Here is a 14059-nt window from a genome sequence, read left to right on the forward strand (position 1 = left end):
AACAAATTCAGATAAATTGAAATCATGTAATTTTTCTCATCATAATGCAATAAAAGTTTAAAAAAAAGAAAGTACTAGTAGTGAGGTATTATTTTGAAATATACAGTTAATGTTTGGAGTTATTTAAAATTTATATTGAGAAAAATGTATGTATTTTCAGTATTGCTGTAGACAAGCATCTAAATAAGACTGTTAAATTGATTGTTGTTTTATATCAAACAACTTTTATAATACTCATTTTTATTGTTATAATATTTTATAAATTTTAAAGAATATGACAAAAATATTATAGGTATTGAAAGGACTCTCTGGGAGGAGTTGCGGTACAAAAGGGAAACAAGAATGTGATTTAATTCTATTTACTTAAAATATGTTTTTAAATGTTAACAAATTCAGGTAAATTGAAATCATGTAACTTTTCTCATCATAATGCAATAAAACTAAAAAAAAATAAAAATAAAATTGCAGAAAATCTGGAAAAAAAAGAATATACTGTTTACAAAATACAATGAAAATTCTTTTTAATATCAATTTATTCTAGTCTATGCATTTTTTTCTAACCAGCATTTAAAACTAATATAGAATATTTTCCAAGTTCTACTCAAACAGCCATTTAGTTAACTATATCATTTCCAATAATGAATGTACCAGATTACGTACTGCACTCTCATTAAAAGTACACTTTTACTAGAAGAAACATTTACTATCTATAGGTTAGGAAAGACTTCATCCCTAGTCCAGAAACGGAAGCCTAGGTAAACTACTATAGGTACATTTTGAACTCCAACATCCTAATCCCCTTCTTTGCATGATATGTCATTTAATTCTACTGAAATGTCCTGAATACAAAAATGTCTAAAATATAACCTCAGATTCAAGTAAGAAAGTTGTATAAAAATAAAGATTTGGCATACTTAAATGTAAAATTCCAAATTAATTTATTAATAAACTTTAAATTTTTATTTTGATGTATATACACTTTTTTTCCCCCATTAGACTTTTGGTTTTAATTTGATGTAATCTGTTTGGTAAAAAAAGTGTCATCATTAAATAGAATTACTATTTGTGTAACACATGGATAATAACTTCATCAAAGTATCCATACCTCCATAGCAAACACACGACAAGTGTCATCATTAAATAGAATTACTGTGTATTTTTGTAATGCATGGATAATAATTTCATCAAAGTATCCATACCTCCATAGCAAACACACGGCAAGCTGACTTCCTTAAGGCCTGCTTCATTGCTATTTCAAGCCCTTCTAAATCATGATGTTGTATAACAAAAGCTAAAACTGGCCACTGGAAATTTCGTTCTCCTTTGGAAAGAGAGCTGTGTGCTGATATGAGCCGGGAAAGCTCGGGTGATGGATGTCTCAAGAGGGAAGACCCAACTTCTAAGAAGAAAAAAAAATTAGTAATCTTCATAGATAGTATACAGTTAATGTATTAAATACTGAAAACATCTAGCTTATTCACTTGAAAGCCTTTTGCTTTTGCACGTGACAAACTGAAATTGCAATTTCAATTAGTGGTAAGGAAGCAAGCATACTCTGTAACTGTCTTACTGTCTTAGAGCTAAAGAGAGTATATTGAACAGGTAGGTTTTGAGTGAAAAACTGAATCTCAAGTTCATACTTCCTGCAGCATCATAAAAGCTAAGCAGCTTGTATTCTACCTGAAATCTACACCTCATGTCCTAACTTCTTCAAAGGCCGAGTAAAAGTATGTTATATATATGTGTAAATTATGCAAAAAGATGGTTAGTTATAACTGTCAACAGGCACAGTCCCTGGGAAGAGAGTCTCCCTGAGGAATGGTCTAGGTTAGGTTGGCATAAGGGCATTCCTGTGAAGGATTCTCTTAACTTCATTGGAAAGACCTACCCTGAAATGGGAGCAGCACCGGTACTGGGCTGAGCCCAGCAACGAGAAAAAAGGAGAGAGTACTGAGCACTAGCATGGTGGATTAATAAACCGTCTGCTCCTGATGGCAGAAGGGATGTGACGAGCCTGATTAGTTGTGGGTCAAATAAACTCTTCTCCATTAAGTTGCTTTTGCCAAGGTATGTTATCATAGCAACAGGAAATAAAACAAAGTCAGTGTCTCAATACAACTCTAAAATATTTATTGAATAAACCTACAAATTATCTACTGGACTCAACAATTTTTTTTTTTTTGTGATCTTCAATAAACATAACCATATGGCGACATGTTCCTTCAATCTATGAATCTGAGAGGCTGAGACAAGAGAGTTGCAAGTTTGGGGCAAGCCTGGGTAACATAGTAAGTGTCTAAAGCTTAGGAAAAAAATGCTCATGAATTACAATTGGTTCAGATTACATAGAAAAACAAAATCCAGTGGAAGTTATTCATATCTCTGAAGTTTTCTATCTCTTCAGAACCATGTGACTGTAGGAGTTATAAGCTTTTATGAATGGTGAGAAATAACTGAGTGCTTAAGTACAACTGTTGGCTCATGACACTTAGTGGAAGGGATAATGATAGCAATATGTGGGGGTTAGACACCTACAAAGATTTTATAAGTCAATTCTGATCTAAATACCTATTCTCACTGAGATATAACAACAGTAGGTGCTTTTATGACTGGGTCAGATAAAAGTACAGTCTATCCCAAACTAAAACCAATGCACCAATGCAGTGCTTTCGCTGCAGGTATTACAGCTTAAAAAAAATCTGCAAAGAAAACAACTTTCTTTCTTCCTTCCTTCCTTTCTTTTTTTTGTTTATTTGCTTGTTTGTATGTTTGTCTGGCAATTTGATCATTCATCCTGTTATTATACCTACCAGTGTCTCCACTGTTCACTCTTCTTCTAGGGATGGCTTTAACTCGTGCAGGTAAAATGGAATGTTGTTTATCATATTCAGAAGCAACAACTGAGTATGACCGTTGGAAGACAGTTCTCTTAGCCAGGTCAGTGTCGGTTATGGGGCTAGTTTCCAAACTGTGGATATGGAAAGAACAGAGGTATACACTTGTGAGAACTAAGTGCACAAAGTGCACACTGCTTTTGTCATAGTCAGATGTCCCATTCTAGGTGGGCTCCAGCAGCACAAATACATTCATTCAGGCAAACACTCATACACACAAAGTGAACATAAATTTTTCAAAAAGAAGAAGAATGTAATCCTTTCCAACAATGTGATATTCTGAATGATTTCAGAACTATATCTTTTTTTTGTTGTTGTTTTGTTTTTTTGAGACAGGGTTTCTCTGTGTAGCCCTGGCTGTCCTGGAACTCACTCTGTAGACCAGGCTGGTCTCGAACTCAGAAATCCACCTGCCTCTGCCTCCCAAGTGCTGGGATTAAAGGCGTGTGCCACCACTGCTCAGCTCAGAACTATGCCTTAAACTTAGACTTTTCTTAAATTGTTTGTATTTCAAATGAAAAGGAAGGTACCAAATGTCCTGACATTTTCCTTTTAAAGATTATTTCACGTGTATGAATATTTTGTCTGCATATATGTACATCATGTGTGTGTTCTGTGGCTACAGAGGCCAGAAGTGGGTGACAGTAATCGACCAGAATTGGAGATATAGGTGGCTGTGAGCTACATTGTGGGTGCTGGGAACTAGACCTGGATTCTCTAGAAATACAGCCAGTGCTTTTAACTCTTAACCTCTCCAGCTTCCTAACTTAAAATGCATAGTTTGAAGATATTCGGAGAGGGAAAAACCAAGAAGGAATAATCATAAATACAGTAAATAGAAATGTCCATTATATAAGGAAAATTGATAAATAAACTGATGCTTTATTCATTATAGATACTTGACTGTGGGTAAGTGAGGTTTTACATTCTCCAGAGGAAGTGCTGTCAAAAGAGTACATGGCTATATCAAAGTGCAATTAAAAGGTAAGGGCTATACTAATCTGTGGGTATAAGAATAAGTTTTTAGAATTCAGTTAGAAAACATATTGGTTTAGGAAGGTGGGTTCTCTTCCAGAATCTATAATCTCTCCAGTTACAAGTAGTTGGCTAGGTTTACAATACCAGCATGAACTCCCCCTACTGAGTAACTTTAATGAAGAGCTGTATGCAATCAGTGGCTGCCTGGGGGGGAGAGAAACAGTGTTTTCAGGGTTTGAGCCCACTGAAAGGAAATCCAATTCTAAATGGTCAACCCTATGTATGTGTGTATGTGTATGTGTGTGTATGTGTGTGTGTATGTAGATGTATGTACATATATGTGTATTGTGTGTATATATATGTGTGTATATATATATGTATGTATATATATATGCAAAACACAAAATAAACTTAGGAGGGGTGTATGTATGTATACACACACACATATACATATATGCACAATATACAAACAATAAACATGGGGTGATGAATTTGTGAGAAAGTAGGGGGCAGTGGAGGGGTAGAGATAGTCTTTTAAACATGGTTTTCATTAATCATTGATATTATTTCATTAACTTACAGTTAATCTTGGGTTTCTAATGGGACAGAATTTAAAAACACCACCACCTCCACCACATTATGGCCTCATATGTACTTAGGTTCTCAAGGTTTTTTGCTTTCAAGTATATGATTCAAATATATGTATATCTGACTTTAGGTAAACTTCTAAGGTAATCTTTTATTTGTTTTAAAACTTCAGAAGACATTTAAATTTTTTTCCTCATCCACATTATGATACAAAGTCTGCAGTCTACCTGACTTGCCTTTCTCACCCACATTATGATACAGTCTACTGCAGTCTACTGTGATCGATGCTCTGTGCCATTTTTATCATGGGTCTAAGTGCTGCCTTAAAGTCAACCTTCCCTACTCTGATGAAATACATCACTCAAACTTATAGGCCTCAGTATAATCTTTTATTGAATTGCTAGTTCATCTTTTCTCTCCCAGTGGTCTGCCTCCCATCAAGAACTCTGATACATAGTTTTTCACGCCTCTCCAACAGCTAGCACAGCTGACACAGTGACCCTCCTGAGACAGAAAGCTGTATTAAAGAACTGAAGAACTGCACGAACATGTTTTTATAATTCAGCCTTTCTTCCAGCAAACACTCATCACCCCCAGACAGAACGAAAGTACCTTGGTGGCATAGACTTCATGTTGCTCTCTGGCTCTTCAAATACATTGGGACTGGCATCAGGAGTTACTGATATGTATGGGGCAGGGACAGATGTCGAACGCAGATATCTCATTTCGTCCTGGAACAGGTTGTCATCTTGATAGCCCACAAAATTTTCATGGTGGTGCCTGCATTAAATGAAACCCAACAACTTAAGAGTACAGTGGCAGTATAGATCCTCTTCATTTTAAATCTCCTTTGAAAAAGGCAAAGGAGTACATAAGAATATACAAATAAACAAAAGTATTAAAATAATTGCAGAAGCAGACTGGTAGAGATAAAAGTCTGATATTACTTTCTAGGTATCACAAACCGAAATGGAATGCATTTTCTTTTGTTTCAAGAATATCTCCATCTTCCCGTGCTTGGTGACTGATTCCATTACCTGGGTGCTTAGGAGAGAATGTCCTGCAGCTCAATCAGCACTAGTCATTCAGGCCTATGGTACCAACCACGCCTCCTTTTACACTGTTCTCTCTTCTCATTTTCTATTATTACTGTCACAGTGAACGCTTATACCACTTCTTGATGGATTCTTGAAATAGGTGTCACTTTTTGGGTTGTATTGCACATCAGATTTGAAAAATTTGAAAAGCATGAATGTAAACCTTTGCTTAGGGTGTATCCATTCCACAGAGGCCTAAGAATTGAAGTTCCTTAATTATGTTATGCTCACAAATTTTTCCTTCCATGTTGTATAATTTGACTCCTAATTTTTTTAAAGATTTATTTATTTTATTTATATGAGTACACTGTACCTGTCTTCAGACACACCAGAAGAGGGTATCAGATCCCATTACAGATGGTTGTGAGGCACCATGTGGTTGCTGGGATTTGAACTCAGGACATTTGGAAGAGCAGTCAGTGTTCTTAACTGCTGAGTCATCTCACCAGCCCAATTTGACTCATATTTTAATGTTACATGTCTTTATTTAGTGTGTGTGTGTGTACACATGCACGCGGTTACTAGTGCATGCTAAGGAACATGTGGGCAGATCAGAAGACAATTAGTGAACGCTGCTTTACTCCTTTGATCCTATGGGTCCAAGAGATCAGACTCAGTTCCAGTTAGGTTTGGTGGTAAGCAACTTTATCCACTGAACTATCTCACCAGCTTGGCTTGACTCATTCTTTTTCAAACCAGAATAAAATATTATTAACTTAAATACACAGAGTACTCTAATTGAAATTCAAGATATATTTGTATTTAGCATGCCTTATGATTTCTTCCTGGTCTTGAATGTTTCTCATTTTCCTTTCCTTTCAATTTTCCTATTTTAACAAGTACAAACATTATTAAAAGCCTCACTACTATGCCATAAAAAAGGGGCACTTTTCAGTGGAATGATTGGCTGGCAAGCCATGACAGAAGGCAAAATATAGAATTCACTTATCAGCCAGTATGAAAAAAAAAAAATCTACCTTTGGAATATGAAACACTATTTTAAAGTGTTAGTATACAATGGAAAAGTGTGTAGATGGTAAAGTTTAGTAAACGAGAAAACCATCAACAAGTATTTCTCCATCTTGGGTTAAATCCTTTGTCCAATTTCTGTATTGGTTTCTACATTCCATACTGTGTCCTTTTAATTATGAATCAGGTTGACTCTTTCCATGTTTAAAATTCTTCCGTCATTGCCTCAGCTTGCAGAAGAATCAGCACAAGCTACCAAGCACTATGTCCCTAGATCCCCAGTTAAACAGAATGGGATTTCATTCAGAATGGCCTCTGCTAGAAATTGCTTCCCTCCCATCATTCGTCACTGGTCCTTCAATAATCATGCCAGTGGCAACGGCAGACCCTCTGTATTTCATTATTTGCTACGGAAGACTCAAGTACTTCCTCAGTTCTTTCAGCATCCTATCACACTTCAGACACTGTGAAGGTGTTAGTGAAGCACCTCTCACTCTTGAACACAGTCAGGACTTTAATATGCCTTTCAGCGTCCTTGTTACTCGGCTGGTTTTTGTTTAAGGGTAAAAAGAACGAATAAAGAAGACTTCTACAGGAAACATCAGTTTCTTTCCTCTTCAGAATTTCTAACAGACTAAAGTCAACTAATGGAGAATAAAATATGCAAGTCTTTCTTTTTACAATATGTTTTGTATTAATTGTAACAGAAAAAATTGACAAAGTACCCACTAGCATACAATGTGCACCATACTCCCCGTCATGTCAATCAGGGCAATGGACAAAGCAAATCCTGAAGGTTTGTGTCCTGTTCACTATTTGTGACAGCTTGAGTATGAGAGCAAATTTTGAACCACTTTACGGATGCCACTAATCATCAGAAGCTGTAAACCCAAAGGGAATTAAAAATTAAAACCAAAGTCTTCTTACCTAGCTAATGTCTGCAGGTAGAGACAAGGCATTTTTACAGGAAGGTCCTCAGAAACGCCTTCCTTCACGATGGGCAGCTGAGACTGGAAAGGCTTTGCAGGGTGGTAACACAAGATGCTTGGCTCTGCCGCACTGCTCAGGGACAGCAGGAAAAGGGCATTGGCTTTGATCACCTGGTGTGCTTCCATGGTGGGCAAGGCACGAGGCGTCTTTACTTGCATTGGCTTTCTTCTAGATTGTTTGACCTGGCAAAAAAAGAAGTGAAGTGACTCTTTCCTGTGTATATTTAAAAAGATTGTTCTTAACTTTTGTTGTTTCTAGAAAAAAAATGAAAAAGTATTTTAAAACCATGATCGTGATTACTTAAACAAAAAACAACAAACCCATCCCTGGGGCACTTGGGAGGAGTCGTGTAGAGAAGGAGGCTTTACCAGAGGGCTCTGGCTTGGTTTGCCTGTAGGGATGATCTCAACTTTCCATGAGTTCTATGGTATGACTGGGTATTAAGGAAAGACAGGAGAGAAAAAGGAGGGAAACAAACAGTACAACAAAGAACAGTGAGATGTTCACCTTTGTGTGGTGGAGGGGATAAAGAATGATAAAGAATGATCAAGATAAAGATGACAATGATAAAGAATGACATCACAAACATCTGTCAACACACCATTTGTACCTGTTCAATTAGAAAAAGGTAACTTAACAAATATTGAATTTGTATATTATTTTTGTTACATGAGCTGGATTTTAATATCACTTACATAGAATTAAACCACATCACAAATAATATAGCCTGAATGGAATAAAAATACCTTTTCCCTTGCAGCAGCCTGTTTTTCACGGAGGTATTTTTCTCTACAGCGATCACATACGAGGTACCAAGTGCTTCCTCCCATTCCCCCATCACCACAGTTACCAGCCCATCCTCCACAAAAATGCCCAATGCTATTGTATCCTTGTCCACCAGCATATCGGCCACAACCTTGAAAAAACATAAGACATATATTTAACATTTTGAATGTCTTTGATTCTCACAACTTATATCAGCAACAGGTGCATCTTTTCAAACTAAAATCCTGAGGAAGTACCTAATTCTTTCAAAGGTATACATACATTAGAGAAAAATAGCATACGTGATTTAAAAAATTATCAATTAGATGATGTTCAAAATGCTTGAGATATTCTATTTTTAGATGAGTTCATTAAAGAAACAGGGAATGGGTACCTTTAGATCTACTAACCAATGTCAATAAAATGGACATATAAAAAAGAATGGCATGTTTCAGAAATGAAATGTTTCTAACACCAAGGTGAAAAAAGAAGAAAACAATCATATGAGGTAAGTTTTAGAATATTAATATATAAAAATATCTACCTAACATATAGTCCTCTGATAAAACAACTGATATCACTTACATAGGAAAATCCCCCATCCCAATTCGTTTAATCCATTTAATTGGTAACTTCTGAACAGGAATCTAAATCAGAAGATGTAATACAGAACTGTACCCTCTTGTTTAGACATGCCATTATTTCTATTGTGTAAGACCCTCATGTCATCCTTTGGGAAACACATAAAATACTTTTAAAATTTTTTCTAAATTTGCCACATTCTAAGTAAGTAACATTAAGTTTCTTGATCAGAGTATTACTAGAATTTCTCGATCTTAAAAATTCATGGTGGTCCATGATGTAAGATTCTATTTATTTGGGCAACTGTTTCCCTATACTTTGATATAGTTCAGAGGACAGTTCACAAGAAAGTGATGTAGCTAATCAGGACTAAGGCATACAAAACAGCTTACCTGGGTGAGCTTGTCTCATGTGATATGTCACTGGGTATGGATGAGATTCTCCACACAGCTCACAGATAGTATCTTTCTCTGGCCCTCCTACTGCCAGCTGGGCCATTTCACCAAACAAATTGCCCCTTGGCCGAATTTCTGTCTTTTCTTTTTTCTTTTTTTCCTTTTTTGTTTTTTTATTCTCTTTATCACATTCTTTCTTTTTAAGGACTGCACAGGAACCAGGACTTGGAAAAATCATATTCTGGGAAGCAGCTTTGATTGTAGCCAAAGAGATATCTTCCCAGAAAGCCACTAAATGTTGTAATGTTAAGGGAAGCGGAGATTTAGACTTCATTGTGTGATGCATGGACATTTCAAAAGTGGCTTCTGATTTTCCGTCCTCACACTTCTCATGGAGAGGTGGCTCCTTCAGCATGGACAAGACCTTATTTTTGTTGATGCTGCCCATCTTGGATATATCCGGTCCATGAGGTGCAATATTAAACATATTTAGAGCAGATGATATTTCCAATGAATGTCTATTTTTTAACTTGATTTCTTTTTCCTCTGTGGGTGGTTGGCTATTCAAACTATTTCTTATAGGAGCATGTTCTTTGGAAAGTTCAGGATTAAATTTCAGGAAGGAAGAGCAAGCCATTGCATCATGTACTATGCCTTCATGCCACAGAAAAGAGGCAAAGACGGCTCTGGCACACTCAGCCACAGATGGGGACATGGCCTGCTTGGCTGGCTCTAAAGATTTGACTCCATCTCCTTTGAAAAGAAAGTTAGACTTTTCTTTTTTGGGCCTGGTGTGTCTATTAGCACATTTCCGACTTATTTTGGGTGATGCTCTCATTTCCTGTTCATCTTTCAGTGGTGCTTTTCCTATGCTGAAGTGCACTTTATTTGAACCTTCATCCACACTCTTCAGTTCAGTGCTGTCATCACAGGTGCTGTCCGTGACACTGTTGGTTTTTAAAGTACTTGAAGTGCAGACTTCAAGTACCTCACTGTGGAGGTTCTCCTGTACCACATGGGGAGAGGGGGCTCTGTTCTCAGACCCTGGGGAGTCTTTAGGATCCTTTGGTACTGGTTTTGGCTTTGGTGATGTGGACCGCCCCCTTAGTGGTTCTGCGAGGGGCATTCTCTTCTTGCGGAGGGCGTCTGGGTCAAGTGTGTACGAGTCTGACTTAGAGCGCTCCCGAGGGGGGTCAAGTTTTGTCTTAGCAGGAGCTGGGCTTTTCTGAGGTAGATTTTTATCCTGTGGTGAGGAGGAGCGTGGAGAGCTAGCACCAGATGGGCTAGACCTGGGAGTCGGCAGACTCTTGGGCTTAGGGGAGGATGACCTAGAGCCTGGTCCTGGGGATTCGGCCCTGAAGCCAGAAGACACCCTCCCATCAGACTTGAGTGTCTGCAGAGTGTTGTGGTTAGGGGACAGGGACCTGCTATGGGAGTCTGACCTCAGCTTGGCAGCATCAGACTTTAACATGAGGGATTCGCTAGCAGACAAGCCTTCTGTCCCCCGGGGCTTCTTCTGGTCAGCAGTAGTCCGGCTCACACGCCCATCGGGTTTGACTGGTCTGCTGGGCTTCGAGGGCAGCTCTGACTTTCCTGACGTACAGACTGGTCTTGAAGATGTTGAGATAGTTCCTCTGTCACCTGCATAGTCCATTTCATAGTGAGCTTGTTAATAAAACGCAATGTAAAGACAATATAAACACAAAACACTAAATTAGAAAAGGTACAAAATTACATTACTTATCATATATACAAAACATGTTAAGAATAAAATGAAAATATTTCCCATAAAATTTCTACTCTATCATTACACCTGCTACTACAATGTATGTTTAAAGAAGCAAAACAGATTGAATAAAGAGTATATATTCACCAAAATGAGCTATTAGTGATATATATATATATGTATATATATATATATATATACACACACATACACACACACCATAGCCCTTGTGCGGCTAATTAGAATTTAAGTTAGGCAAGAGACTAGAAAGAGAATAACTATTATAAAAATTAAATTTTGAAAACTATATCCTCCATACAAAATAATCAAATAAAGATATTCAGGAGAGTGAAACTTAGTATACTTAAGGTAACCGCGTAGGTCTTGTTGAACAAAAAGCCTCAATATATATAATTACTGTGTTCAATTGCAAAAAATATATACAATTAGGTCAGTGAAAAGCTCCCTTCATAGAGGAGACATCTTAGTTTCATGTCTTGATTACAATGACATAATAAAGTAAGGAAATCCTAAAGCTGTTGTGTATTAGCATGTAAGCCAGTCACTCTCTGTTATATGAAAACAGCTTTCATCTTAAGATCTTAGTAGCTTAGCTGGTAGAATTTGGAGCTGAAGGGCCCTATATATAAAAGAAACCATAGGATCTTCATTATGAGTACTACAAGTCTGAACTGGGCTCTTCATGCTTAGTGAACAACAGAAATACAGCACAACCACCAAAGAACCCCAAAGCTCTTCCTCAGGCAAATCCCTAGATAACTACCACAGCTAGCACTTGGTTTGGGTATCCCGGCCTTCCCTTAATTTCTCTATTCTGTGTATTATGCTTTCTTTGAAGCAATACAGTCAGGCTTTGTCCCTAGCTGGAGGTTCAGATTAACTTTACTTATCCTTCTTAAACAAACAACCATAAAACCACTTTTGCTTATAGTGCAAGGACTGTCTTAGAAGGAGAGCGCTTGATCCAAGTGATCAGGTGTCATGAGAAAGCCAAGGAGATAGATGCAATGCTGAGTGTTTAGAATGAGGTCCTAGGAAATGGAATTTGTTACTGGTAATTAATGCAGCCTCTTTCCGTTTTTCCCAAAAAAGAGATGGAGTGAGTGCAGGTACTGCAGAGACGTGTGTGAAGTCACACCGCAGTCATCTGTATGTCAGAGCACTTTCGTGTTACAGAATGTCTTCCTTCTGGAAAATAATCCAGGTCCGGTTTGTGTCATTTACCCTTCAATAATACAGTGCTAAGATCTTGGAATATGGCTTTGTTCAACCAGTTTGTTGGAAGAACAATCTATACTCATTTTTCTTCCTTCCTATTTTTTTATTTTTTGCTATTCAACACATTCAGATTCTCTGAGAGTCCATTCTCTTAACAATCACAGCAGATGTGACAGCAGTTGTTGTGTAAGATTAGAATCAAGATAAATAATTCTGTAGTGAAATGAGGCAAGACAGCCCTTGGAGAACACAGTGGTCCACAATATTTACTCCAGCTGCAACACCCCAATATGTAGCAAACAGCTATAGTTCTTTTGAAAGAATAAAAATATTTTGAACATTATTTCTACTCCATCATGAATTTTCTTCTTCTTTAAACATGCAAGTTGGTCTTGTACTCGCTTTCTCTCTCTCTACCTCCCTCTCTCTCTCGTTTCACTATTGGCCCTTATATGCTCATTTTTTTAATGTTCTCAAAATACATTTTGTGATTATAATATACTTATAAAAAGAAATAACAAAAATTGCAAGTGTCAATGCTAACTAGGAGAACAAAGATTACTATAAGTAACTGACAAACAAGTACTCCTAAATTGTCCCTAAGGGGTCTAAGCTGCTGTCTGCTTTACTTATTGACCTAGTACTAGTATAGATCAAAATTGACAAGCAAATGTATTACATTTGGTGGAGTTCGCAACAGCCTGACCCTAGCTACTAATCTTAAGCTTGCTGCATTGGATTACTAGGGCATTCGTGGTTGTTGCTGTTTTTCAGGAAGGAGATGGAAGGTTTTAAATCACCTTTCACACACTTATTTTAGGAGCTGCACATCCACAGAGATGAAACAAGATAAATAAGTAGTATATCTTGTATTTAGAATCCTGTTAAAATTAATTTTAACTGAAGTTTCTAGTTCATAGAAAAGAGCAGCTTAGATTTTAGCGTTCCTACTTTTAAGGGCTCTGGCAATCTGTTCGTGGTGTGTCCTAAGGACCAATTTACATGGCATGGTGACTATACTCATCCCAGGAGCATGTGAATCCAGAATGCTGGGACTGTTGTACAGTGTATACACCCACTGCTGTTGCCTAAATAATAGAACCTGTGAAGTACTGGGAACATCATTTGTTCTATACATGCTCATGTTTATACTGAGAGGGTTAGAAACATGCCTCTAGTAGAGGTGATATTTTCTTGAGTTCTGTAAGTGACAACAGTTAAATATCTGTTGGAATTCAAGTGCATAAGTAATAATGAAGAATTTCTTCCCAAGATGTATCTATCAAATCAGAACTAAATCCTTTTAAAGAACATATGTCTTCAATGTTTTAAAACATGTTTTTAAAGAGAATTTTAAGGGCAGTAAACCTGAAAGATAATTTTTGTTTATGATTTTCATATGGCTTTCAAAGAATTTTGCAGCATGTATTAAGTGTTACTAAAAATTATCATGTTGATGTTCCAAAATAACAAAAAAATTAAACAAATACTTCATTAAAATTATTGGACAACACATACCTTCGTATACAGAAGTTAATTTGGTTTCATAATTACATTTATAATATGTAACTTAAGTAGTAGGAAAGAAATTTTAACCTGTAAGGAATCCTTACAAAGAATGAGCTAAAAACTTTGTAGAGTCAACCGAATTAAATGTTACTGAACATGTTAAATAGGAAGGACTTATTCATTAAACCACTAATATTTTTATTAGCCAAATTATAATCAGGGCATATGATACCATGTTAGAATATGATACAAGTAATACCATATTAATAAATGTCATAATATGTGGCATATTATTTGGTTGCATGACCTGATATTCTAAATATTATA

The 14059-nt window shown here is 36.7% G+C and overlaps 1 protein-coding gene and 1 long non-coding RNA gene across 17 annotated transcripts in view; one reads left to right on the plus strand and one right to left on the minus strand.

Moving 5' to 3' along the window:
* The window catches only part of LOC116085309, a 23632-nt gene extending 18254 nt beyond the window's left edge, over positions 1 to 5378 (plus strand). Inside the window, exons 6-8 of the long non-coding RNA XR_004116488.1 lie at positions 2841 to 2937; positions 3790 to 3878; positions 4939 to 5378. This is a non-coding gene — a long non-coding RNA (uncharacterized LOC116085309). The remainder of the gene's footprint in view (positions 1 to 2840; positions 2938 to 3789; positions 3879 to 4938) is intronic.
* Mycbp2 (MYC binding protein 2) overlaps positions 1 to 14059 on the minus strand; it is a 234193-nt gene that overhangs the window by 36471 nt on the left and 183663 nt on the right. For 11 of the 16 annotated variants that reach the window (XM_031362810.1, XM_031362803.1, XM_031362817.1 and 8 more), the window contains 6 exons: positions 9256 to 10899; positions 8263 to 8432; positions 7454 to 7698; positions 5073 to 5240; positions 2811 to 2968; positions 1200 to 1399 (listed from right to left, as the gene is read on the minus strand). In XM_031362810.1, the coding sequence (XP_031218670.1) occupies positions 1200 to 1399; positions 2811 to 2968; positions 5073 to 5240; positions 7454 to 7698; positions 8263 to 8432; positions 9256 to 10899 (2585 nt within the window). Of the gene's footprint in view, positions 1 to 1199; positions 1400 to 2810; positions 2969 to 5072; positions 5241 to 7453; positions 7699 to 8262; positions 8433 to 9255; positions 10924 to 14059 lie in introns of all 16 variants that reach the window. The other 5 variants (XM_031362812.1, XM_031362811.1, XM_031362804.1 and 2 more) reach the window with 2 other exon arrangements.

Source organism: Mastomys coucha, unplaced genomic scaffold, assembly GCF_008632895.1.
Source record: "Mastomys coucha isolate ucsf_1 unplaced genomic scaffold, UCSF_Mcou_1 pScaffold9, whole genome shotgun sequence".
In the NCBI taxonomy this organism is placed as follows: Eukaryota; Metazoa; Chordata; class Mammalia; order Rodentia; family Muridae; genus Mastomys; species Mastomys coucha.